This window comes from Canis lupus, chromosome 38 (genome assembly GCF_003254725.2).
Source record: "Canis lupus dingo isolate Sandy chromosome 38, ASM325472v2, whole genome shotgun sequence".
NCBI lineage: Eukaryota > Metazoa > Chordata > Mammalia > Carnivora > Canidae > Canis > Canis lupus.
The window spans coordinates 22,344,016-22,372,014 of NC_064280.1; the positions used below are offsets into that span (position 1 = coordinate 22,344,016).

Here is a 27,999-nt window from a genome sequence, read left to right on the forward strand (position 1 = left end):
TCGGTGTTCTGACCAGACCTCTCAGACTTGCTCCACATCTGTAATCAGGCCATTTAGCTTTCTTCTCCTCCTGTGTTCACTGGAGAAGCACTTCTAATTTCTTTTAGGAATGTTTCCTTTGCCTTCACAACTTGGCTAACTATTTGGTGCCAGAGGCCTAGGCCTTCCCCCGTCTCCACGTTGGACGTGTGTCCTCACTGAGCTTCATCACCGCTAGGTTTTGATTTAAAGCAATGGATGTGTGATTCTTCCCTTCACCTGAACCCTTACAGGCCATTGCCGGGTTATTCACTGGCCTAATGTCAATACTGAGGGAGAGAGCGGCCGTCGGAGGAGCAATCAGCACACACGCGGTACCTACCGATTAAGTTCACCACCTTATATGGGTGCGGCTCATGGAGCCCCCAAACAATTGTAATAGTAGCATCAAAGATCACGGATCAAAGATCACCATATAAATATGATAGTGAAAAAGTTTGGAATATTGCAAGAATTGCCAAAATGGCACGCAGCAAGGAAATGCTGGAAAAACAGCACCGATAGACTTGCGTGACCCAGGGTTGCCTCAACTCTTTAATTTGGAAAAAAAAACACCATGTCTGCAACGCGGCACAAAGAGGAGTGCAGCAAAACGAGGTGCGCCTGTAATGTTGGGGCGGCCCCACACTGTGAATGCAAGTAATGCCACTGAATCGAGCAGTTAAAACAGTAACTTTTAGGGCCACCTGGGTGGCTCGGTGGTTGAGCATCCGTCTTTGGCCCAGGGTGTGATCCCGGGGTCCTGGGATGGGGTCCCATGTCGGGCTCCCTGCATGGAGCCTGCTTCTCCCTCTGCCTGTGTCTCTGCCTCTCTCTCTCTCTGTGTCTCTCACGAATGAATAAATAAAAATCTTTTTACAAAATCAAGCCCGCAGTGTGCAGGAAGAGGCGTGCGCCACTTCTGATAGGATGAGGAAGTTTTCGTAAGAGCACTTCCAGTCTGTGACAGGCGGTGCAGGCAGCCCGGGCCAGCCGAGCCCCCGCAGCAGCCTGGGCGGCTGACAGCATGCTCTGGGTGCTCCTGCTGCTCCCACTGCTCCTCCTCCTCCGGCCAGGTAAACGCCGCCGCTGCCTCGCAGCCACCGAGGGCCTCCGGGCTTTGCGCAGCTTGCTCCATCTAAGTCACTTGGGCATACCGTCTGTCTGTCTGTCTGTCTGTCTGTCTCTGCCGAGGGATGGAGGGACCGGGTGGGCCTGAGAAAGTGCCACCTCCTGTCGGTTAGCACAAGACGCGCCCAAGCTCCCTCAGGGATCACGGCTCCACTCGTGTCCGCGTCCACGGGCAGCTCTGCGGGCACAGGGAGGGGAGCTTTTCCTGAGAGCAGACTACCTGGGCCTGGGGTCTGGGGCCAGCGTGCTGTGATGCAGGAGAGTGGCCCCTCCTGCCACTTGGCTCCCGTCTTGCTCTGTAACCTCAGGCAGGTGGCTTATTCTTCTTGAACCTCACGAACCTCAGCGAAAATACTGAACATCCAGGGTTCGGTGGAACCGAAACTTCTGGGCACAGTTCAAACACCAGAAATAGATCTATTAGTTTTTGTTTACTTTGAAAAAAGATCTCTCCCTTCCTCTGATGTAAATCAGGGTCTAGCCAGTCCAGCAGGACTCTCTGTGACCCAGAGAGAGGGGTCCTGGTTCCCCGCAGTCCGTCACATGGAAAGCACGAAGGATGTCGTGCTTGGGGAACCACAGGTGGCTACTGGAGCCAGAGTATAGGATTCAGGGACAGATGGCCCAGGAGACAAGACAGGAAAGCTAGGCCAGAACTAGCTCAGGGTAGCGGATAAAAATAGCTGTCTTCTTTGAGGGTGTGTTCTGTTCCGGGCCCTGGGCCAGGTGCTGCGCACTCTTTACATACATGAGCCTCAGCACAGACCTCTGCGTTTGCACTGTATTGACCCCATTTTAAATGAGGCGCCAAGAGGATTTCAATAACTTGCCCAAATTGCATTAGCCAGCAGGTGGCAAGCTCTTGCAACAGTTCTGAGAAACAGTGACCGCTGACCAAGCACAGCAGTAGCAGAAGACAAAACACAGAAGTGAGAGAGTCACCATAGATGTAGAATGAACTAGATTGACTGGCAACAGCAGTGAGGGGAAAGCATTAATTTTCTAGTTTCTGGGGACACTAGATCAGAGCAGGTGAAAAGTCCTGACCTTGCGGAGTTCACATTGAGGCAGGGAAACAAGATGAATAAGTGAAATGGTCTGTTGCACAAGGATAGGTGACAGATGAGCAGAGCAGGGAAAGAGGGGGTGGAAAGGGCAGGGAACTTTCGGACAGAGTGGCCCAAGGTGACAAAGTTGGGTGACAAAGGGGAGCGGAGGAGGGAGCAGCCATGGAGATGGTGAGCTCAGTTTGGGACCTACTAATTTTAAGACATCAGTGTGCTACCCAGGAGATTTCCGGAGAGCTCCTGGAGATTGAGGACTGCAGGCCGCAGGCTTGGAAGTCCTGGCGCCAACTAATGAACAAAGCCTAGGAGAAAGTGCAAGGAGGACAGAGCCAGGGGCTATAGCGTAACCGCAGAAGGAGGGGGGATTTGTTCTATACTCAAGAGCCGCTCCCTGGCCTGGGGGCGAAGCCCCACATCTTTGCTTCCTTTTTACCTCCGGGCAAAATTCATTTTACCACCATGAAATGAAATATTCAGAATGTCCTCAGGTTACAAATCCCCTGCTCCTCCCCATTTCCATTGCTAGCTGTCACAGAGATCCTGTGAAATAGACACTGTCATTCCCACTTCGGGGAAAGAGGAAAGAAGCCATGTGACACTTCAGTAACTTACTTCGTGTCACACAACTATGGGTTGGGGTGGCACCGCAGGCCGCGGTGCAGAAAAGGAGACGTTTGTGAATGCACTTGCAGTGTTCTGAGCGCAGGATGGGGGCAATGAGTGCCGAGGTTGGAAATCAGGGAGCCTGGCTCCGGGGGTCTGTGCTCATAATCACCCGCTATGCTACTTATTATTACATAAATGGATATATATAACCACACACACATACATATATGTATGTATAAATGTGTATATTTATATATATATATAAAACTACAAAATGTGTATATATAACTACAAAATGTGTGGCGAGGAAGAAAATCGGCAGGGTACCCTGAAACAAAAAAAAAAAGCAAGGGGATCTGCTTTGAGTGGGGTCAGGTGAGTGCAAAGATCCTCTGCTGGGAAGAGTTTGAGGAAGGGAAAGAGATCTGCCGTGGCAAGGATATGACACAAATTAAATCAATTTTGAAAAACAGTATGAAGGAAGATGATTCGTGCCATCCTACCATCTTCCCAGTTGGTCAGACACCATAACTTGCTATTTTTTTTTTAAATTAACTGAGAAGATGAACCATGTTGAGAAATAATCCCAAGAGGTATAACTGAAATCAGGTATCATCATGCCCTGGAGAAAATGAATCGCATTTGTTTCTCCATTGTATCCTCTCTAGATGGGAACTTATCAAACACTAATATGCATTCAAATTACTAGGGAATCTTATGATACTGATTCTAAATGCGGACAAACATTCTGCATTTATTTTTTCAAGATTTTATTTATTCATGAGGGACATGGAGAGAGAGGCAGAGACACAGGCAGAGGAGGGAAGCAGGCTCCCTGCGGGGAACCCTACGTGGGACTCCATCCCGGGACCTGAGGATCATGCCCTGAGCTCAACCACTGAGCCACCCAAGTGCCCCGCATTCTGCGTTTATAATAAGCTCCCTGGTAACGCCAGTGTTGCTCCGTGAACCACACCTTGAGTAGCAAGGTTCTAGATTTCATGGGATTTTAGTCATTTTGGGGTTGAAGGAAGGGAGAAATAAGAACTAATTCTTTGAGTACGTTGGCCAGAAGCAGATGGGGGTATCCTGATGTTGAGGAGAGAAGTGGTTGCAAGTGTAGGCAGAGCCCATACGGGGGAGCTAGCCATGCGATTCCGAGGTCCTGAGTTAAAAATTGGTTTCTGCGGAGACATTGAGACATCGTATCCAATGGCTCCCTTCCCCCGAGCAGTGTCGGCTGCCTCTCTTACCAACCATCCACACCTTCCAAGGTTTACAGTTGCTCCTTATTGTTCACTGCGGCAGGGAGTTGTTTTGCATTTTGACATTATCCTCAAGGACAACTGTGCCTTTCCACCTCTCAGAGTCTGAGGTCTGTCCCCATGTGTCCTCCAGCCTCCCACCCCCAAGGTGGGAATGGAGACCCCTCAGCTGGGTCTCTCCATCTACAGGCAGACTTTCTTTCTTTCATCAAGGTGAAATTCACAAAACTTAAAATAATAACTTTTAAGTATATAATTCAGCGGCACTTAGTACATTCACAATGTTGTGCAACCACCGCTTTTATCGTCGCAAAACAGTTTATCACCCCGAAAGGAGACTCTATGTCTGTGAAGCAGGAATTTCCAATTTTGCCCTTCCCCTGACAACCCGCTGCCCCCTGGCAAGTACTAACTGGATTTTGTTCTGTGGGTTGACCTATTCTGGACATTTCATGTCAGTGAAATGGTACAACATGTGACCTTTGTGTCTGACTTCCTTCACTTAGTATAATGTTTTCAAGGTTCATTCATATTGTGTCACGTATCAGCACTTCACTTCTTACTGTTCCATAATATTCCATTGTATATATGTACCACGTTTGATTTATCCACTCATCTATATAGATGAACACTTGGGTTATTTGTACCTTCTGGTCTTGTAAATGGTGCTGCGATGAAGATTTGTGTGCAAGTATTTGAGTACCTGTTTTCAATTCCAATCCATTCTGGACCACATGATAATTCTATCATGAATCTTTTGGGGAGTCACTAAATAGTTTTCTACAGAGGCTGGTCCAGCTTCCATTCTGACCAGCAAGGTAGGAGGGTTCTAATTTTTCCAGCACTTACCTTATTAATAATTATTTATTTTATTAATTCTTACCGGTATTTCCTTTCCGATGATGATGATGGTTATCATTATCCTGGAGTTGGTATTTAAAATGTTTCTTTTCCTGTGCCAGCAGTTCACTATTTCACTTCTGAAAGATAGAATTCATAATTCGGCAGAAGCTTCTAGGAGTTTCCTGGGTCTAGGAGGTCTCAATGGTGACAAAATCCCTTCTCTAGTTTTGTTCTGCTTCTCATTCTTAAGGGGCGCGGGGCAATGGATCATCTGTAGCTACTTCCTGCTGGATGTGGGCATCATCGTGGGAATCATCGAAGATGCAAACCCTGTTTCTAGCTAGTCCTCAATATGTGGGCCACCGGGCTTAGCCCTGAGCTGTTCATACCCTGTGTGACTACTACCTGTAATTGTATGGCCTCTTGGTCACAAACTGTACCAAACAGTGAAGTACGCAGCTCCAAAAAGTAATGAGTAGCAGGATTATTAGTGACCCCAGGAAAGAAAGAAGATTTGTAGTACTGGGTAGTGCTGTTTGATAGTCGCCCAGACTTAATCAGGAGATCCTCCTCTTTGGTTGAAGGTATGTAGTCAAGCCACCAGATCAAAGATTTTTTTTTTTTTTAATATCGACTTCTACTTCAACTGAGGCATTATTACTCCAGGTACAACAGGAAGTATTAGTTACTCCACAGATCCCCTTCCTCCTGCTAACAGGTAGTCCAAACTGGTCTATTATCTCATACTACATTAACTAAGGAGCCAAGGACAATTTAAAAATTCTTGAGGGCATTGCCTGTATTTCCAGCCAACGTTTCTATTGTGGCAGATTCCTTAGGGTGGCTTCATGATGTACAAAACCTCCCCAAGGGGCAGTTAATCTGATGGCCAACCCAGTGTTGGCCAGAATCAGTCCCAGGACCCTTTTCCCAATGGGAAGATAGAGAATGATTATGTAAGGTAATCCCCATGGGACTCATGAAGCTTACAGTATAGTACCCAGGGAGCTGGGCATCACCAACACACGCATAAGCAACAGCGAGAAGTGGGGAGATAAAAATTCTAGCTGGAGATGAGTCTCTTGGGAGCCTATGATGGGATGATCCACAAATAGAAGCATATCCTGGGGACACACAGGCCCAGTGAGCCTGCACTGAGTTAAACCAGTTAAACAATTCAGGGCCCCAGTTTGGAGATGCCATTGACTGCAGGAGACAAAGGTCCACTCCACAAGACTGTGTAATTGATTGGACCTGTGGTTGCGTTTCCAGGGGCCTGATGACATAAATAGGTACGTCTCCAGCACCCCTTAGATTTGGTCAGTCTTGTCCGTGTCTTACATTGACTTTCCCACGTCCCTGTAGTGTTGTCACATCCCTTCACTGGGCACCAGTGAGCTTCACTTGGAAAGCAATCCTCAGTGAGAGTAACAGTAAGAGGGGCTGTAGAGGAGGGTCTCAGCTCTCTGTGCCTGTTTCAGGGGAACATCCACAGCAGGGCTCTGGCGCTGATGTGCAATTGAGATATTGCACCCCCTCTCCTCCTGGAATCAACAAGAGGGCAAGGGGGCATCTGGATGGCTCAGTTGATTAAACATCTACCTTTGGCTCAGGTCATGATCCTGGAGTCCTGGGATTAAGCCCCACATCCAGCACCTGCTCAGTGGGGAGTCTGCTTCTCCCTCTCCATCTCCCTCTCCTCCTGCTCATGCTCTCCCTTGCTCTCACTCTCTCTCTCTCTGAAAGAAACAAATAAAATCTTAAAAAACAACAACAACAACAACAAACAAGAGGGGTAAGATTTACATATAGAATTTCTCTATGGGAATGACCCAGCCATACAGCTATGGAAGGAGAATTTTTATTTCATTTTATTAATTAATTTACTTATTTGAGAGAGAGAGACAGGAAGAAAAAGAGAGAGAGTGTGAATGGGAAGGGCAGTGGGAGAGGAAGAGAGAATCTCACGCTGAGCACGGAACCTGACTCAGGGCTCCAACTCACAATCCTGAGATCACAACCTGAGCCAAAACCAAGAGTCGATCACTGAACCGACTGAGCCACCCAGGTGCCCCTGGAAAGAGAATTTTTAAAGGCATTCGGGGAGCCCATAAAAAAACTTACATCAGGGTCACTCTGGATTGGATGGTGTATGAGACATCCAGTTTCAGTGTGTGAGCGTTGGAGACACACCTAACGGCCTTTTAGTTCAGTTCCCTCTGCGATGATTTTACTTAGAATCCCTAGGGAGTTCAGCTCCCAAGGGTGCTCTGCTGTGTGTGTAGCTCAAGATATTCCTAGAACTACTATGACAATAACGATATCGGGCACGTGCTCAGATTAAGGTCTCAAGGGCTGAAACACTCCTTAGCCTCTGGAACCTGGTGAACACGGCAAAGAGGCCTCAAAAACTCTACATTTCATCATGCATTAGCAATGAGCTGTGGCATTTATTACTGGACAGTCACAGAGAAAATGGTTTAACCTCTTCAAGGCAGCAAACAGCAAGACAGGAAACCAGAACAGCGGGGCTAGCCCTGAGTGGACAGAAATCACTTTTCTACTCCGGAGTCAGGCATCCAAGACACTACCCCTTCTAGTTTTAAAGAAGAACACATGACAAACAGTAGGAGGTGGGGCCCTATCCATATTGGGTGTGGTTGATCCTGGGGAGACTCGCTTTTCCAAGCTTGGAGGTACACCCAATGCCCAGGCTTATTGGGTGAAGCCTGATTTCAGTAGGTAGGGGGATGCCAAAGAGCCAAGCGTACTTGCTGAATGCCTGCACCACTTGTTGGAGATGAAGCGTATGCTTAACGGGCAGAGAAACCTCCAGGTCTGGGTGAGGAGGAGCAAGAGCCTTTAGGAATGAGCCTTTTGGTTTAGCCTTTGGGGCAGCTCTTACCCTGATGGGAGCTATCGGTAATAATTTTAGACAGTTTTGCTATGTTTCTGGGCACAACGTCACCAGGGTCTTTTCGGGAGGATTCTTTTAGCTTGTCTTGTCTTTCTAGAGGGCTGAGGTCTCCAGGCACAGAGTGTAGCCTCCAGTTGATGTCCAAATCTCTGGCTACCCCAGAAATGCCTTTTGGTATGAAAGCTGACCCATTATCACTTTGTAGTGACCTCAGTAATCCAAATCAGGGAAATCTCTCTTTATTTTTAAAAAATTTTTTTTCTTTGAGAGAGAGAGAGAGATGGGGGGGCGTGGAAACAGATGGGGGAGAGAGAGAATCCCAAGTAGGCTCCACGCTCAGTGCAGACCCTGAATCATGACCTGAGCCAAAACCAAGAATCGGACAGCCAACCGACCGAGCCACCCAGGCACCCAGGAGACATCTCTTCTGATAAGGCCTTTGATTTCATTTGCCTTTTCTGTCCTATAGGGAGAGGCCTCCAGCCATCCAGTGAATGTATCTATGATTACCAAGAGGCATTTGAAATCCTCAGGTGCCACTGGCATGACAGTAAAATCCATTTGCCAATCTTCCGCAGGCGGTGTCCCCTCCAATCTGAGTGGCCGCGGCTGAAGGCGGTACCAGGGGCCTGGTTTGTACCTTCTTTGTCTGATAGTAGACACACTGGTTTGCTATTCTTCTAATAATCTCTTTCATCCCTGGAATGTCTATGATCTCTGTTAACCATGGGCATAAAGCTTCTTTGCCATAACGAGTTGAATTATGTGCGCTCCTAGGAACCCCCCAAACAGTTGGCTCGGGTGCCCCGACTTTCCCACTGCTCTTTGTCATCCAGCCTCTAATTAGCAGGGACCCCCGCGAGCCCATTTTTGCTGCCTCTTCTGTTTGATCATGGGAGCAGGTAGGGGTGGACTGATAGAAAGGCAAGGGGGGGATTAGTGGCCGCTGCAACATCTCCGCTGATCTAGAAGGCCTTTCCGTGCCGGAGGGAGCCGAACTACTTCCCTGCATTACCTCTGAATTTCCTTTCTGGTGGCCCCCGGGTGAACGCACCACTGCCACGTCCCGGGGCTCGCACCCTGCTCCCAGCAGCCTGGGGACTTCTCTGCCTATATTTGATTTCCTTAGTTCCAGCATTCAGCAGCGTCTTTCTTTGCAGGGGGCTCCGTGAGCATGGGTTACAGAGGACGTGTCTTCAGGATCAGTGTGAGCAGGCAGCACTTTACCTTGACCCGATTTAAAGCTCAGTTAAGTTTAAGTTTAAGTCTACTGAAAGCTTGCTCGAGTGCTTTATCCCACCCAGACAGGGAGGTCTCAGGTCCCCGAAGCTTATCATAAAGGGGTTTCATGGGACGCCTGGGTGGCTCAGTGGTTGAGCGTCTGCCTTTGGCTCAGGGCGTGATCCCAGGATCTGGGATCAAGTCCCGCGTCAGGCTCCCTGCATGGAGCCTGCATCTCCCTCTGCCTGTGTCTCTGCTCTCTCTCTGTCTCTCATGAAGGAATAAATAAAATCATTAAAAAAAAATAAAAATAAAGAGGTTTCACAATTAGCCCAAAGTTAGGAACATAGATGCAGCAAACCCCAGCCATTCCCAAAAACCCACGCGATTGCTTACAGATCCTTGGTGGGGCTATGGGGCTGGCTGACAGACTGCTTTTTCTTTCTTGGGGAAGGCCTTGTTGCCCCCCTTAGAAATAATGAACCCCAAGCATTTTACAATTCCCTGAGAAATTTGAGTCTTTTCTTTTGATACCTTATATATCCCTTGCTGACTAGGAAAATTTAACATGAATCTAGTATTTTTGTCAGAGTATCCTGAGTGAGGCTGGCTATTGGAACACCATCATACCTGGCACGACAGTACTCTTTTCCTGAGTTAATTCTTTTAAAGCTTGTTCTAGGATTTCTCCAGAGATAGTGGGGATTTTTTTTTTCAATACTTGAGGTAAACCAGTCCAGCAGTATTGCTGTCTTGGGCGGGGCGGGGAGGGGGGGAGGCAAGGTCTTCCCACGCAAAGGGAAATGACTCTTGGGATTCAGAACCTAGTGTGCAGCAGAAAAAGGCCTTCTTTAAATATAACGCAGTGTAATACTTACTATTACTTGGCAAATTGGTTAATAGGATGTATGGATCGGGTGCTACAGGATGTATGTGTCGAGTAGCCTCATTAACAGCTTGGAGGCCTTGAACAAATCTCTTCCTTGCCCCCTGGCTTTTTAAGGGGTACACAACTGGTGTATTGCATGGGGATCTGCACAGCCCGATCAACCCTTGCTCTAAGAATCTATGTGTTACCCAAAAGATCCCTTTTATACTTTCTGGTTTTAAGGGCTGTTGCTTTACCCCAAATCTCTCTGCTTTAATTCCTCCATCACACATGTGGCATTATGGGCATATCCCACTCATCCTTGTGCCAAGACCTCTGGGTTAACCTGGCTGAAAATACTTTGTGGAATCTCTCTTCCTTCAGATACTGGCAGACTGTGTAGTCGAGTCATGAGTCTAGGTCCCCAGTACCTGGACACGTGGATCTCTATCCTGTCCTGCTCCCAACTGATAAAGCCTCCCAATCTGGATAAAATGTCTCATCCTAAAAGATGAACAAGACATTCTGGTGCAAAAAAAAAAGATACTTTAGTCCTTTCGATCCTATGGTCAGCATCTCCAGAAATATTTTAGTTTCTCCTCCTCCTGACACTCCTTTTATGTTACATTTTATGTTAAAAAGGCTACCCTTTTGGGTGTTCGACAGGGAGAAAGTGGCTCCAGTATTGAGCAAAAATTCAACCCACTCCCCTCCACTGCTAAGGTCACCCAGGGCTCCTCATGGGAAATGAGGATCTGATTACCCGAAGCTGGCTGGGGAACCCTATCACCCGATCACATCCCATCTTCGCTCAGGGGCAGCTGGGATGATTCGGTTTTGCCCATCCTCCTTTTGGGGGCGGTGTGAGCAATCCTGTTTCCATTGCCCTTCCTGTTTACAGTATGCACACTGACAGTAACCCAACTTGTCAGCGGCCTCTTGGTCCCACGGGTGGGGGGGCGGGGAGGGCGGGGACACACCCACAACATCTTCCTTCCTGACCCTGGGTTACCTTGAGTGGCCTGGAGAACCACTCCCAGAAGGCAGTCTCCTTTCCGCTTTCTTGTCCCGCCAACTCCCCCCACCCCCACCCCCCATTGAACACCCCAAAGATCTTCTGCTAGCTGAGTGGAGTCAGTGTCAGGACCTATGGCCAATTTTTGACGTTTTCTATGGATTTCTGGAGCACTTTGAGATATGAACTCAGTATTAACTGAGACAACTTTGGCTGCCTTGGGCCATGAGGTCCCTATCTGTATGCCTTCTCAGACCATTCTGCAGCTCGAGAAGGTTGGTGGCTTTTCATTTGACCCTGTGAATCTCCCTCAAGTTGGACGAGTTTATAGGAGATCTACTTACTTCTTGCATAGCTCTTGAAAGTAGGCTCCAGAAAAGTCTTATAAACCCTCTCCTTGGTCTACAGAGTTAGGATCCCACTGAGGGTCAGTTCCTGGCACTTCCTCTTCACTCTGTCTTCACTCATGACGCAGGCTGATAGTCCCTTTCAGACCCTTCTCTGACTTTTGCCATCACCAGAGACTTTTCTTCTGCCTTCAGAAGGGTGGTTAGGAAAGCTTGGGTGTCCACCCAGACTGGACTGTGATAGACAACATGCAGGAAATTTATGAATTCAACCAGACCAGCCCATAGTCCCCTGGGGTGCCTTCCAGGGGTCTGATGTTGAAAAGAGGACATGCACGTAGATGAGATGTCTGTCGCCATTAGGTACCTGTCTTAAAGGGAGTATTCCAGCCTCAGGCTTGAAGTGGGTCCCTAATCTAGTAGTACCTTAATCCTGGTAATGGAGAAGACATCAGGGACTGCTTGGGGGGTGTTAATGAGAAACTGGGGGTTAGCCCCGATGGGGTTGGAGGAATTGTGGTCTGGGTGTCACTAAGGATCTGGGTACCTGGGAAATAAGGCAGAGGTTTATTACGCCTTAATGGCTGACTTGGAAATGTAAAAGTGATTTGAGGTGAGTGCTTGCTAGCTTTATGTCCTCTGACTTAAAAGAATAGTTCCTCATCAGATGGAGTTTTTTTTTTTTAAGATTTTGTTTATTTATTTGAGAGAGAAAGACAGAGATAACGACCCTTTACTGTACAAATGCCTTTTCTTTTGGTATAGCCCCAGTAGTTTAAATGTACTTTTGTTTGCCTTGTCAAAGGGTTAGGAAAATATTTCTATGGCTGATGTCAAAGAGATTACCGCTTCTATTTTCTTCTAGGAATTTTATGGTTTCAGGTCTCACATTTAGGTCTTTAATCCATTTTGAGTTTATTTTTGTGTGTGGTGTAAGAAAGTGGCCCAGTTTCATTGTTTGGCATATAGTCTAGTTTTCCCAAAATCATTTGTTGAAGAGACTGTCTTTTCCCTCATCGTATATTCTTGCCTCCTTTGTGGAAAATTAATTGACTATATAACTGTGGTTTTCTTTCTGGGCTCTCTAGTCTGTTCCATTGATCTATGTGTCTATTTTGTGCCAGTGCCATGCTGTTTCGATTACTACAGCTTTGTGGTATATCTTTAAGTCTGAAATTGTGATTCCTCCAGCTTTGTTCCTCTTTTTCAAGCTTGCTTTGGCTATTTGGGGTTTTTTTGTGGTTCCGTACAAATTCTAGGGTTTCTTGTTCTAATCTTTGAAAACACTGTTGATAGCATCTCTCTTTTGATAGAGACTGCATTAAATGTGTAGATAAGCAGGCTCCTTTTACTGGGGTCTGGGATGAATATTCAGAGAGGGAGGTCCTCATCATCGCATGGAACGGGCAGACATATGGTTGCACATGCACATTCAGAAAACATGCCTATATGTACATTGTATGTTATGCTAATGAGCCTTATGCTCCCCCAGGGCAGGGATCTTAACATTATGATGAATCTGAGGCAACTGTTAGGCACTTTATGAGTCATTTGCCCAGGCATGTCCTGGGGGGATGGTGGGAGGGTCCTACTCAAAATATTTCTTTTCTGGTTCCAGTGATTCTTTAGTTAGTTTCTAAAAGATAAAACTGATAGCTAGCAGTAGCTTTGAGGAATCTCTTGAGTTGAGGGGTTCTCACTGGTGACCAAATCACATCCCCTAGGCCCTGAAGCAGCTCTCCTGATCTTCTTTGTCCTAAGCAAAGTGCCTCAAGCCTTTTTCTTTTTTCTTTCTTTAAACCTTCAGGAGCCTCCACCTTCTCCTTCCCCCGCCTTGTCTCTTCTTCTGTCGCAGACTCCCTTCTCCTCCCTCTGTACCAAAGCAGACTCCCCACAGATGTAAGCAAAGAGATATTTGAGCCCATCCTGGAAGGATATATGGGAGCTCACCAGGTAGAAAAGGCAAGAAAGGGCATTTCTGGCAAAGGAAACAACAGAGCAGTGAAAGAGCAGGGCATTCTTGGAAGAATCGCAAATAAAGGTGCTAAGGGTACTTCTTGTTTTTATTCAAAACCTTGCTACCATGTTGTCTCCTTTGTGAAGTGTTCCCTGACAAGCCCCAACAATTCCGGCCCCTGATGCTCACTCCTTTGTGTCTCATAGAGCACACAACTACACTGATTCAACATTTATCGAGCTAGAAATTGTGCTAAGTGTTAGGGATACAGAAATAATAAGCATAATCCCTATCGTCAATATTCTGGAATTGAGAGGAAGCAATCTCATAATTAAAACAAAAAGAAAGAAGGAGTTGGTGTTAAGTGCACCAGGAACAAGACAAGGCAGAGGTCAGCCCCATCTGAGCTCAAGGGCTAGCTCACTGCACCGAAACTACAACCTTACCTGTCAGGCTCTTCTTCCACATGGTGAGCCCAGAGGACCCATTTCCTATTCATATTCCCCATCCTTAGCCTTGAAGTTGGTTCATAAAAGGGACCTAATACATATGATCTGAATGCCGTGGTATCTAAGACTTCACTCACTGAACTAGCCTAGAACTAAGCAAATGGTAGAAAGGATGACTTGTTAAATGAATAATTGCAATCTATAAAAAAACAAAGGAGACAAAGAATGTGCTAGGCAGGGAGGCAATAGTTCCTGGGGAGTCCTTGGGCCCCAGGGTATGTGCAGAACCCTTACAAAAGAGAAATTCCTTAATATCCTGGACAGAGAACCTCCAAGAGAAAGGATGGAGTTTCCTCATCAAATACTCATTGGATAAAAAGTATGTGCCTATACAAACACTGTTCAAGAGTGATCATACAATAGAAAAGACAAAAAATCTTTGCTCTCATGGAGCTTGCATTCTAGTGGAAGGGAGAGAGAATATTAAAAAAAAAAAAAAAGAAAATACAAATATAAAGTATGCTAGATGATTAGCATTACAGAGAAAAATAAACTCAAAGGCAGCTGAATGTACAAGGATGGGAATGCAGGCTGGGGCAGCCACTCTGGAAACCAGTATGGAGGCTCCTCAAAAAGTTAAAAATAGAGCTACTCTATGACCCGGCAATTGCACTACTAGGTATTTATCCAAAAGATACAAACATAGTGATTCAAAGGGGCACCTGCACGCCAATGTTTATAGCAGCAGTGTCCACAGTAGCCAAACTGTGGAAAGAGCCCCGATATCCTCCAACAGATGAATCGATAACAAAGATGTGGTACATATATACAATGGAATACTACTCAGCCATCAAAAAGAATGAAATCTTGCCATTTGCAACAATGTGGATGGAGCAAGAGGGTATTCTGCTAAGGGAAATAAGTCAGTCAGGAAAAGGCAAATACCATAAATTTCATTCACATGTGGAATTTAAGAAACAAAACATGAACATAGGGGAAGGAAGGAAAAATAAAATAAGATAAAAATAGAGAGGGAGACAAATCATAAAAGACTTTTACCTCTCAGTAACAAACTGAGGGTCTCTGGAGGGCAGGTGGGTGGAGGATGGGGTAATTGAGTGATGGGCATTAAGGAGGACACTTGATTGAATGGGCGGGCACTGGGCATTATATGGAACTGATGAATCACTAAGTTCTACCCCTGAAACAATAATATGGTAACTAAATTGAATTTAAATTTTTTAAAAAGGCAGTTGAATGTATAAGAGTGAGGGCTGGGGCCCTCTTTGAGAGGGAATGTGTGCATTAAATACCTTTTGGAGTTTGTTTTTTAAGTGAGCTACCGCACACCTGGGAGAAGTGCTTCCAGACAGAGGGCACTGCTAGTGTACAAGCCCTAGGCTATTCAAAAAATAACCAGGCCGGCATAGTTTGAGCAAAATGAACCAGTCTGGGGACAGTGATAGGAAATTAGGTCAAAGAGATCAAAATAAGCAAATCATTTTGATCCTTATAGGCCATTGTAACTCTTTTGGTTTGATTTGAGTTTTGTTTTTGTTCCAACATTTTTATCTGAAATATAACACACAGCAACTTTCTCCATAGTTTGGCTACTGTGGACACTGCTGCTATAAACATTGGCGTGCAGGTGCCCCTTTGAATCACTATGTTTGTATCCTTTGGATAAATACCCAGTAGTGTAATTGCTGGGTCATAGGGTCACTCTATTTTTGACTTTTTGAGGAGCCTTCCCACTGTTTTCCAGAGTGGCTGCGCCAGCTTGCATTCCCACCAGCGGTATTGGATTCCCCTTTCTCCACATCCTCGCCAACATCTGTTGTTTCCTGACTTGTTAATTTTAGCCACTCTGACAGATGTGAAGTGGTATCTCTTTGTGGTTTTGACTTGTACTTCCCTGACACCACGTGATTTTGAGCATTTCTTCATGTCTGTTGGCCATGTGTAGGTCTTCTTTTGAGAAATGTCTGTTCATGTCTTCTGCCCATTTCTTGACTGGGTTATTTGGTTTTTGGGTGTTGAGTTTCATAAGTTCTTTATAGATTTTGGTTACTAGCCCTTTATCTGATAAGACACTTGCAGATATCTTCTCCCATTCTGTAGGTTGCCTTTTAGTTTTGTTGACTGTTTCCTTTGCTGTGCAAAAGCTTTTTATCTTGATGAAGTCCCAATAGTTCATTTTTGCTTTTATTTCCCTTGCCTTTGAAGATGTGTCTACCAAGAAGTTGCTGTGGCCATGGTTGAAGAGGTTGCTATCTATGTTCTCTTCTAGGATTTTGATGGATTCCTGTCTTACATTTAGGTCTTTCATCCATTTTGAGTTTCTTTTTGTGTATGGTGTAAGAAAATGGTTCAGTTTCATTCTTCTGCAAGATGTCCACCAACAGATGAGTGGATGAAGAAGATGTGGTGTATATACAGTGTAATATTACCCAGCCAACAAAAAACAATGAAATCTTGCCATTTACAACAACATGGATGAAACTAGACGGTATTATGCTAAGTGAAATAAGTCAATCAGAGAAAGACAATTATCATATGATTTCATTCTTGTGGGAAATTTGAGAAACAAAACAGATGATCATAGGGGAGGGGAAGGAAAAATAAAATAGGACAAAATCAGAGAGGGAGACAAACCATGAGACTCTTAACTCTAGGGAACAAACTGAGGGTTGCTGGAGGGGAGGGGAGTCGGGGGGTGGGATAACTGGGTGATGAGCATTAAGGAGGACACTTGATGTAATGAGCCCTGGGTGTTATACTGATGAATCACTAAACTCTACCTCTGAAACTAGTAATACACTATATGTTAATTAATTGAATTTAAATTTTTAAAAAGAAAAGAAATATAACACACAATAAGAAAACTGTACAAATCCTAAGTGTGAACTCAATCAATTATCATAAAATGAGTAAATCTGTGTATCCAGGCACAGGTCAAGGAATAGAACATTAGCAGCACCCCAGAATTCCCTGTTTATGCTTCTTCCTACCTACCCTCTCCCTCCTCCTCAAAGGTAACCACTGTCCTGACTTCTAGCAGCAGATTTGTTTTGCCTGTTTTAAAACTTTCAATAAATGGAACCAGTAATAAAAATTAAAAGCAAATTAAATCTTTGCTCAAGATTTTGCTTGTGATATTCATCCATGTGGTTCCTGGAGGGTACAAGGGTTAAAACGACAAATAAGGTCACATTAAACTCCTGATGGGAAAGACGGGGTACAGAGGATAACTGCTGCCAGTGTCCCTGTGCCTAGCATCCACATGACAATCCAGGAAGGAGAAAGGAAACATGAGCTCACCCAGGAGCTGAGCATCAGGCTCTCAAAAGATATTTCCTCCCAGCTCAGATCCTCTCCTAAGAAGTAAGAGATACGAAGAGGGTTGGGGCCATGATTGCATTTATTTCTTCACTGATTCACTCAAACCTTTCCAGGTCCTACTTCATGTTAGGCACAATACTGAGATACAAAGAAAATTAAGGCATGGTCAGTTAGACAAACGACTAAACAGGACTATAAAATAGTGTGGTAAATGCTAAGTTTCTGCCAAAGATGCTAAGGAAGCATCGTCTTTAAGAATCGTTATGACTATTTCACCTCTTTTTGCTCAAACATTAATAGCTCCGATATAGACTCATGAGATTATGGCCATTATCTGTTTCTTTGAAATTATGTTTATTACTTTTTTTAAGTTGATTTATTTATTTTAGATATATAGAGAGAGACCGTGTGTGAGCAGGGGGAGGGGCAAAGGGAGAGAATCCTCAAGCAGACTGCCTGCTGAGCACAGAGCTGAGATAATGATCTGAGCCAAAATCAACAGTCAGACACTCATCCAAATGAACCTCCCAAGTGCCCCTTATAGTTACTGTTTTTATATCGATCAGTTTTATCCCCTCAGTTGGGCTAAAGTCATTTTGAGAATAGGAAAGATGTCTTCTGGTATCGCAAAAAGAGCACAAGGGAGCTGAAGTCAAAATAGTTGGGTTTGAATCCTGACTCTTGTTCTTTATTTGTACAAGGCTGGGAGAATGAATTAAATTCTCTATGTCTCAGTTCCTTTATCTATAAATGGAGATAGTAGCATCCATCCTAACTGCCTCCCAGAATTATATCAGCATCAAAAGAAATAATGAATAAGAAGAGCTGTAAATTCTTATTATCAGTCCAGTCCTCTAAACCCCACAATCCTACTTCTTTGGACATAGTAGGTAATCAGTAAGTATTAAGCTTTCATTAAACTTCATAAGCAAAGACTTGTGGTTTTGGAGCCAGTGCCAGGGAGCGGATGCAGTTTCCTGTCCCTGTCATACCCAGAGAACTCAGACGCTGGAATCAGATATTGTGGCCATGACCTAGGAGTGACTGGCCACTGTGAGAGGGTGGACTGAGCCAGAACCATCTGAACCACCTGCCTATTATCCAAGAATGCCATACATTTTTGGGGGGGTGATTGTCCGCTTCAAAACTTCTCCTAACCCCTGTCTCTCTTCCTCATATCTCTGGGCTTTGGTATCAGCAGGCTCTAACAGGCAGGCAGTTAGGGGAAAGGGTGCGGGTGGAAGGGAATGGGGAGAAGGGGTGGTGATAGCAGCTTCCCCTCTGTGCTTACAGGGAACACAGCTTCACAAGACAGCTCAAACCCACAGACGATGAATGGGATTCTGGGAGAGTCGGTAACTCTTTCCCCGAAGCTTCCTGTAGGGGAAGATATTCAGTCCATCACCTGGATTCACAGAGGAAGATCTCTCATCATCATAATGCCAAAAGTTGAACAGTTCTTAGTGACTGATCCAAAATGGAAACATCGACTGCAATCCTTGGGGAACTACTCCTTACGACTCAGCAACCTGACAATGGAAGACGCAGGACTTTACTGTGCCCAGATAACCATACCAACATCTTCAGAGCTTTCCTGTTATACTCTGAAGATCTTCAGTGAGTCAAAGTGTGGGGTTTAATTGTGTATGGACTGAAAGGTATCATGTATGTCAGATCCTATGTGAGAGCAAGTATACACTGTAGCCTAGTGGTGAAGAGGATGGGATTTGCACTCAGACTGAGGTCTGGCAGTAAGACACATCAATGGCGTTGCTCAGCCAGGTAGTGACAGAGTGGAGATGAAGACCTACATCTTGTGACTCCTGGCCCCAAATCACATCACTCTCATACACCAAAATAGTCCCTCTCGGGGTACCTGGGTGGCTCGCTTAGTTGAGTGTCTACCTTAGGCCTGGGTCGTGATCCTGGGGTCGTAGGATGGAGCCCCACGTGGGGGGGGTCCCTGCTCAGTGGGGAGCCTGCTTCTCCCCCTCCCTCTGCCTGCTGCTCCCCCTACTTGTGTTCTCTCTCTTTCTCTCTCTCTCTGTGTGTCAAATAAATAAATAAAATATTTAAAAAATAAAAACAGATAATAAAATAGTCCCTCTCGACTAGACGTGTAATGGAAGTAACAGACGTGACTAACTATGACTCTATTACCTTGAGCATTACGTGTATCTGTAGTATAATCTTCACAGCAGCTCCATGAGGCAGGCAATACCCTTATCCCTGAGGCTTCCAGTCAGTTCCAGCAACCTGCCTACAGTCATGGAGACAGTAAGCGGGAGAGCACCTGGCATGATACCTCCCTTTACACAAAAGCCAGTCTGACCCCATGGAGTGATCGGTGTACAGAACAGTGGTCTACCTAGAAAGTGCTCTATAAGGACGAGCTGATAATAAGAAAGATCCTTTCTATCAAGGTTATTTAATTTGTGACAATATGGCTCATGACGTCCACATAAGATTGTAGAAACTATGAGACAGCTTGTGATTCAGTATTAGGAAAAAAAATCCTTCTAGCAATCAGTGATGTTCAGAGATACCATGAATGGCTTTAAAATAATCTATACTTAGTAGAAATGTTGTCCAGAAGATTCAAGCACTCAACTGCCAACTTTAAACGCCACCAAGATTCTGTAATTCTTATCTGCTCCAGAACCCATGGCACCTAAAATTCACCCAGAGTCCTTTGGGTTAAGACATGGAATCCAAAAAAGCACTTTAGTTAAAATAAAATATCACCACAAATAGGTTACATGTGAACCTTTAGAATCCCCTGGATATTTAGCAGATGTACCATGTTAGATTGGTCATAGTTATGTCCCTGAATGAATAAGACACAGAACAGGTAAATGTAACGGGAAAGAGAGATTGTCTAGAAAGGTCTGCCATGGGGGTTCCAACCAAAGGGGCAAAAATCACGCTGGGGCAGTGCATCAGTTTCCTGAGGTTGCCAAAAGAAAACACCACAAATTTGGTGGCTTAACAAAACAGAAATTTTATTCTCTCACAATTCCAGAGGCCAAAAGTCCAAAATCAAGGTGTGGGCGGTGCCACAGTCCCTCGGAAGGCTCTATAAGGCAATCTGTTGTGTCTTCCCGCTTCTGGGTGCTGTAGTCATTCCTTGGTGTTTGCTGGCCTGTGGCTGCATCACACCAGTCTCGCCTCCTCCTTTCCCTGTGTTGTCCTCTTTTCTCTGCTTTCCTCTTACAAAGGCCCTTTCCACTGGATTTAGGGCCCACCAGATAATCCAGAATCATCTCCTCATCTCACTTAAGTACATCTACAAAGACCTTTTTCCAAATAAGATTCTGGGAATTGGGACACGGAGATATCTTTTGGCAGAGGGGTAGGGGGTGTCATGATTCAACCCACTACAGGCAGAGTCACTCTGGGTGACCAGGATCATCAAGGCAGAGCTAGGACCCCAGAGAGAAGAGAAACACCCAGTAGAAAGTCTGAGAATAGACCCCATGTCAGGCTCCATCATACTTGTTGAGATAATGTTCCTCTGCCACTATTCAGAAGACCAAGCACGACTTCTTCTGCAATCACCATACTCCCCAGGTTCAATGCCAACCTCTTCTCAGGCCTTATAGCATCAGGAGTGCCAGGATACAGGGGTGAGTTAGACATGGAGTCGTCACTGAGTAGATAGCATCTGAGCCAAGACCTGTTGGAGGTGAGGGAGTGAGCCATGCATATTTGAATGACAAGCCATCCAGCATAGGCTCCAAGAACACCAAGGAAGTCAAACACCAAGGAGCAGAGTGAGGGAGAGAGTAACAGGAAACAAGGTCAGTAAAGAAATAGAGGCACATCAGGTAAGACTCTGAGAGCCGTCCCAGGGACTTTGGCTTCTACTCTGTGAGGCTGAGAATCATCAGAGGGTTTTGTAGAGTGGGAGTATGATTTGACTTACTTGCTTAAAGGATCACTCTGGCTGCTCCGTTCAGGGGACAGCGGTGGAAGCCAATGTACTAACCAGGCCACTGTGGCAATCCAAGCACGCCGTGCTGCTGTTTGCACCAGGGTGGTAGCAGCAGACGTAAGGAGAAGGGGTTGGACCTGGATGTATTTTAGAAGGAAAGCCACCAAGATATCCTGAAGTGGTACAAGATGAAGAGGTGACTAAGGGATGGCTCCGGGGCTCTTGGCCTGAGTGACTGGAAAGGTGATTATCAACTAGGATGCAGAAAGCTACAGACTGAGTAGGCTTTGGAGAGAAAAACAGGAATCCTTTTGAACATGTTGAGTTTGAGACACACGTTATGTCCAAGTGGAAAAGTCACATAAGCAGTTTTATATTTATTATGTGGAAAAAGGTAACAAGATAGATTTTTGAGGTCACCCATGGACACAGGTTGCAGGAAATGTGGTCTTCATGCCAAATGGTTGCCATTTGCTGTTCTAGGCACTGTCTCATTTAATCCTCACAATTCCCTAAGAAATTGAGATTATTGCTCGGTTTTCCAGATCAGGAAACCCAAGCTTGGAGAGATTAAAAACCTATCCGTGGTCATGTAACCCGTAAGTGACAAAGCCATGACTCTCACCGAGATCTTCCTAACTCCAAATTCAACACTTGCCATTACACGAAATCTGTCAAAATATGTCCCACTTCCTACTCCATTAACTAAGCTTAGAACATTCCTCAGTATTTTCCCACCAGATGGTTGGAGTCATTCAGTTCTTTATTGGGCCACCGTTACCCTCAGGCCAAGTCCAGATCAGTGACCTTTCCGTACCGCCTGCCACCACCCCATCGATTCACGGCCGCTAACATCCTAATAGCCAATGCTTTCTGGTCTCTGCTCTCAGAAATTCCTACAGCAGATGCTTCCTCACATGCCTGAATATATTGTACTTCTTTGCTCCCTAGAGTTACTTGCTTGCTCATTCACTTTCACTTCTTGCCCTAGTTTTTAGGTTCTCAACGTTGCCCTTTCTGTCGTGCCGACATTCCACATCAGTCTCTTTTCATCATCGGAGCCAGCATCAGATACAGTGAGGACCAGGATTCCCGCAGATTTGTGAGAAATACAGTTCCTAAAGGACATGGAGCTTTTATCTTCCACCCCAGCTAGGGAGTTCTGATGGTGGAGAAAACAGGGCTCTCCAGTCTGGTCTACTGGTTTCTGCCCTGGCTAGGGTCGAGTTGGCCCTCGACTGAATCCCCAAATGTCTTCACACAAGGCCAGTGTCCAGGGCTAGAAAGGACCCCAGGAATAAACTGGGGCCCAGAAAGGAAACTGAGCAGCCCAGAATCATCTAACTAGTTGGTGGCTACCCTGGTGTGTCCCTTCCCACTTCTCCCTCTGGCTACTTCGTCTCACGCTGATGCCCCTCCTCATTTGGTCACCCCAGACCCTGGTGCCATCGATGAGTCGATTTACAGACCATAACATACGGTGGAGCGCTGGGTGGAACACGGAAACATTCTGTGTCGGGAAGGGTATTTTTCACAGAGGCCTGAACCAAGCCATCTGGACTTAGTTTGGGTCTTTTCTCTGCACACAGGACGACTGAGTGTCTTAAATATTACTGTGCACCCTGGGCTGTCCAAGACCGGGACCTGCGAGGTCCACCTGGCCTGCTCTGTGGAGAACTCACATGACGCTCTATTAAAGTGGCACGGAGCAGGGAACACGTCTATATATGAAGCCAACCTCACCATCTCCTGGGACCCCAGGAATCCCAGTGAACAAAAGTACACTTGTGTGGCTGAAAATATTGTCAGCAGCACATCCTCCTCTGTCTCCATCCAGAGTCTCTGCAAAGGTAACAGTCTGTCTCAGGTCCCTCTGGGAGCCTTGAGCAGCTGTGGGGTGTGGCGTGTCCTTCCTGCCCAAGGTAATTCCCCACAACAGTGGCCCAGTGGGAAGTGGCCCGAACGCTGCAGGGAGAGGACAGAGACTCCTGCAGCTCTGTACCTCTCACTACCTCCAGAGGCCTCTCCTCCCTCCCTCCCCCTCCCCCTCCCTCCAACCCACTCAGAGCCCAGGAGCAAAGTCCTTGGGAAGTCAGAACTGCCCCGCTCCAAGCCCCGCCCCCCCCCCCCACCCACACCGTGGCTCTACCAGGCTCCAGCCTGCCTGCCACATGGACTCCCACTCCCAGAAGGGCTGCCCAGACCCAGAGCTCAGCCAACCCCCATAGGGGGCCTAGAAGAGGCTCAGTGGAGGTTCTGAAGGAAATACTCTCTGTGTCTCAAGTGCAACTTCTTTTTTCTTTTTTCAGGTTTTTTGAATCAGAAAAATCAACATCTTGATACCATATGGATTATAGTTGTGGCTATTTTGATGTTTACAGTCATCCTTGTGGGATTATTTGTTTGGAGGAAAAAAGGTTGTTTGTGTAGGACAGGTAAAGGGAGGGAGGATTGTCTGTGGAGACAACCCCTGGGATGTGGCCACACATCTACTAATTTCCCAAGGGAGGTGGGTCCTACCGGAAAATGCGCAACCAAGCCTCAAGGCCTGGCTGCCCTTCTCCTTCAGGCGCCCCCTCCACCACATCCCCTAGAGAGACACCTGTGGGCGTGGGATAGGGTGTGGGAGCCTGTCTCACTACACTCACAAATGTCAATTTCCCGGATTTTATTTTTCAGGCATCTTTCATTTCTCTACTCAGCAAACCCAGAGTGCTGGTGAGCTTGCAGACTCTTACTTCCCAACCATAAAACAGATGGGGAGAACCTAATTTGGGAGGAAAGGGGCTGGTCAGAGGGCTGGATAATGACAGTGGAGGGAGTCAGAATGTCATTACTCAGATGGGCCAGATGGTGCCAGAGGAGATGACCTGTAACTATGCGTGTCTGTCCCCTCTGGGACCTAAAGAGTCCCTTACAAGCATGCAAACCAGTCACTCACCCAGTTTCTTGGAGTCGGATTAGGGTCATTCCCCACCCTGCTGATGAGAAACCAGGTGCCAGTGGAAGGTTCCTGGCCTGTCCGTTATCAACCAACAAGTCCAGGGCAGGGATAGAGTTAGAGCATCAAAGCTCCAAAGACAAACTGCCCGACTCCGTCACTCTTTCAGCCAGGCTGTGAAGGTTGAGTAGACCCAGTCCAAAAAGAAAGAAACAGGAACACAGCCTCTGGACTCAGATTGGCCATGAGTCTCATTTCATGGGTGAGAGATATATGACATCACATGGAGAGGACGAACATGAGGTTCAGAGTCAGAAGGAGGCATCTGAGCTCCTGTTGCGTCACTTCGTGTTTGATTTTGCACCAAATTAATTGAACTTTCTGAACCTCCAGGTTTTCATCTGTAACATAAATAGAATAGACTAGAATAATCTAGAGTATAATCATCCATGGTATAATTGTCTATAGTATAATCATTTATAATATAATCTGAGAGGTTTAATAACATTATATGCGTGACATGAGCTGGCTCCATTCAGTTTGCCAACGAGGTTCCCTAGTCCTTGTGTAAGCAGTGTTATTTGGTCCCTCTGGGAGGGACCTGGCCCACATGTGAATCCAGGGGGAGACTGAAGCTTTAGGATACCTCAAGGCCATATTCCCCCAAGCAATGAGATCAGAAATAGAGCACATGGCTGAGAAGGTTCTGGTTCAACCCAGAACTTCAAAGACTGTCAAAAATGAATGAACTCTAAGAAAGGGCATTGTCTTGAATAACTTTGCCTCTTTGCAGCCAAAAAGTGCCCTCGTGTAGGCAAAGGTCCCAGGAGAGCAGGACACTGACTGTGCCTTCCTATGTTAACAGCAGCGACCATAAGGAACTTAGATTATGTCTCCTTCTCTCCAGGGAACACCATGTATGCTTGTGTCACTCATCCAAACAGGGTGAGTCCTTTGAGCTGTATACTCCATCATTGGTATGATTTTTATGGTCTTTGCTCGCACACTTGTCACCACAATGACGATGTACGTGGGACCTAGCTAGCCTCCAGGCCTCTCGTCCCATGGTGCGTTTGCTCATATGGTGCTTTACATGGTCCTCTAACTGCGTGTTGCATCAGTGAGTCTTGTCCCTCTTCAGCTTAATTACAAGCTGCCTGGAGCGAAAAGTATATGGTCCTCTCTCTTTCCTGAAGCACACTGCTCGGTAAATACTTGCTGAATGGATCAGAATTCAATTACGTCTGAGAGTTTCCAGAGCAGACAATTCTGAAGCAGGGGTTTTCTCGCCCTGGATGTAGTGGAAATAGGGGAACTCAGAGGTCTCTCAAGAGGGGAAGTGGGGCAAGGATTTGCAACAGTAGAAGACAGTAAAGGCGTGAAGAGCCTCCAACCCTTTCCTCCCGTCTGCAACACAACAGATGGCCTTGGTCAGCCACCAGGAACTCCTCTGCCACACCTCAGCAAGTTTCCACCACTCCCAAAGTAAAGCACCTGCAGGTGGACATTTCTAAATAACACCATACATCTTCTGAGAAGCAAGCCAAGATAACTCAGCATTCGCCAACTGATCGGTGCAGTGATCCAGCTAGAAATCTGAGATTCCCCAAGGACATGTCCCCCCACATAGCCCCTCAGTTATTTACAGGATAGGCTCCCTGAAGGGGGGGACGAGAAGGGCATTCTCACTGGTTCAGATGTTTCTATTGCCTTTCCAACTCCCTCTTGAAGACAAGATGAATCAGCAAACCAATGAATTCCAGTGAATTTGCTAACTTCTTCTTTAGCAAAAATTGTACTTTGGAGAGTTCCGGGTGTTCTGATAATACCCTAAATATTCCTTAATTGGTTTTAAATGTCAAAACTTAGGGGCACAGGGGACTTTTCCTGTTATCGCTGTGCTTTGTTTTCCAAGCAGAGCCGTTCTTAGGTCCGGGTGTTCCTCCTACTTATCAGTTGTCCGGGCTTGAGGAGAACCCAGTGACATGATGACCCGGCAGTTTGAGTCATAGGGACAAACTGGAGCAAGCAATACTCCAGTCAGAGCTAGTAAGATCTAAGACAAAAGACGCAATGCTTCTGTACCACTTCTGGTATGGAAGTCAGCTCTTAGGACGGGGGAAGGTAGAGCTGGATGCAGGAAAGCATGCTTCCTTTTCTTCACACCAGCTGCCAACAAGGCCGCCCTTCTGTCCCTTTCTGGCTCTTGAGCCACTGGTTTGCTGGGGTGTCGTGCTTCTGTGTGGGCCTCAGGAAGTGTCACTAAACCTTCTCAGGTTTGAGAGCTAGGGGTGTTTGGTCTCCAGCTCCTCTTGCTGCACAGTCTCTAGCCTTTTCTTCCTGAAGAACTTTCACATCATCCCCCTGTGCCGCCTTGTCTTCCCTGGGAACATATCTATGTGTGGATACCTGTTCGTCGGTGTGAACTAAATGCGTATGATTATTTTTTACAGCAAACGAATACCCCAACACCTGGACAAAGTGGTGGTCTCTCCACCATTTACTCCACAGTTCATCAGTCCAAAGAGGTAAGCCCACTACTTAAGTCCCCTGTCCTCACATCTTAGCTCCCTCCCCAGACTTGTAACTTTACAAATAAAGTCAAAGTAAAGGGGCCATTCTGTAGATACACAAATACCAGCAGGATATAGGAAGTCTCAGGACATCACCAAAATATACCCAAGAAGTTATCTTGTATTTTAGGATCACCTCCCATAACTGAGTTTTCAACATACTTGAACTTAGATTTTTTTTAATTCAATTTTTAATTTAACTTTGCCTTAGCTCTTAAGCCAGTTAGTGCTCCTCAGACCTGCTCTATAGCCATGAGAGGTACCCTGAGGCTCCGGTCCCTACTAACCTGCTTCATTTTCCTCTTCTTTCCATTAGAGTAAAACTATTCATTCAGGGAAAGCTCCCCTTGACAACATCATCTAAATTGCTGAGAGGTCTCGAAAGGAACTGAGGAATGACACAGCTTCTCCTGATCCCAGGGGAGAGAACACAGCTTGGTTTCTGGCTGTCAACAAAATTCGAATATTTAGGATTATCTCTTCCAATTCCTCTGACCAGAACCTGCTCAAGTACATCAAACATCTAAGGAATAACATCATTTCCAGAGTGTGATCCAAATTACATCTCCTAATCTGCTCCAGGGCAAAACATGCTTCCATAAACAAGTCTGGACATTGACTTTCTCCTTGGCAACTGATGGAAATGTGCTTGACAGAGAGTTATAATTTAGAGGACAACCACTCCTCTCCTTTTACGAAGCAGCAGGATTGTGATTCACTAGGAGAGAGCACAGCGTGTTGGTTACCTAGGTTGTCTCTGGAATTGGATGGGCCTGTTCCCAAATCTTCACGTGTCATTTACTAGACATACCTCCTGGGACATGTTCTGGAACCTCCTGAGCTCTGGTCTCCTAACCTGGAAAATGGGAATCCGCCTGGTACTCAAACCAGGAACCGCAGTTAGCCCTTACATCAGCTGTTCTATCAGCACACCCTTTGGACTCTACCTCCAAATATATATCTTAGACCAAACCACTTCTCTCCAAACCTTTAACCTCCACCCCATATCAACCCACCATCATCTCCAACCCAAATACTACAGTAAGCTCAAAACAGATTTCCCCAGTTTTTGCTCTTACTTCCCTTTGATCCTCTCTCTACGAGACAGCCAGAGTTATGTTTTTAATATAAATCAGATCCTTCACTTGTCTACTTAAAACTGACCCTGCAAGACTTGCCAGGCACTTAGAAAGAAACTGAGTCTCCATGGCTCTGGGTGGCCCATCTGCAGCCTCAGCCATCAGCTCTCCCCACATCCCCCTCTCTGATCTGGCTTCTCTGATTCTCTTTCAGCCCCTCCAGCAGAGGAGATAGTTTACTCACATCTGCCTCAAGACCCTTCTTTGCCTGCCTGGCTCCTTCTTACTCTACAGGTCTCAGTGCATATATGTCAACCTCCAAGAAAGACCTCAGACCACTGTCACTGAAGTGGATGCCCGTTTCTCTGCTACATCTTCCATGTCGTCTATCTTATGCCATTAAATATTTATTTTTATTTAATGTCT

The 27,999-nt window shown here is 46.0% G+C and overlaps 1 protein-coding gene and 1 long non-coding RNA gene across 10 annotated transcripts in view; one reads left to right on the plus strand and one right to left on the minus strand.

Moving 5' to 3' along the window:
* Nucleotides 1-956: 956 nt before the first annotated feature.
* Nucleotides 957-27,994, plus strand: SLAMF6 (SLAM family member 6). 9 transcript variants are annotated; one of them, XM_035711272.2, is made up of 8 exons: nt 957-1,094; nt 18,340-18,663; nt 22,570-22,902; nt 23,290-23,415; nt 23,660-23,698; nt 24,787-24,866; nt 26,375-26,449; nt 26,811-27,994. In XM_035711272.2, exons 1-8 carry the CDS (start codon nt 1,046-1,048, stop codon nt 26,856-26,858), a joined length of 1,074 nt encoding a protein of 357 aa, XP_035567165.1. In that variant the 5' UTR covers nt 957-1,045; the 3' UTR covers nt 26,859-27,994. The 9 variants fall into 9 exon arrangements, with proteins under 9 accessions (XP_035567165.1, XP_035567167.1, XP_035567166.1 ...); XM_035711274.2 differs by having other exon boundaries at nt 24,829-24,866; XM_035711273.2 differs by having other exon boundaries at nt 23,290-23,397.
* The window catches only part of LOC118353591 (uncharacterized), a 30,496-nt gene continuing 25,656 nt past the window's right edge, over nt 23,160-27,999 (minus strand). Inside the window, exon 4 of the long non-coding RNA XR_004812837.2 lies at nt 23,160-24,322. This is a non-coding gene — a long non-coding RNA (uncharacterized LOC118353591). The remainder of the gene's footprint in view (nt 24,323-27,999) is intronic.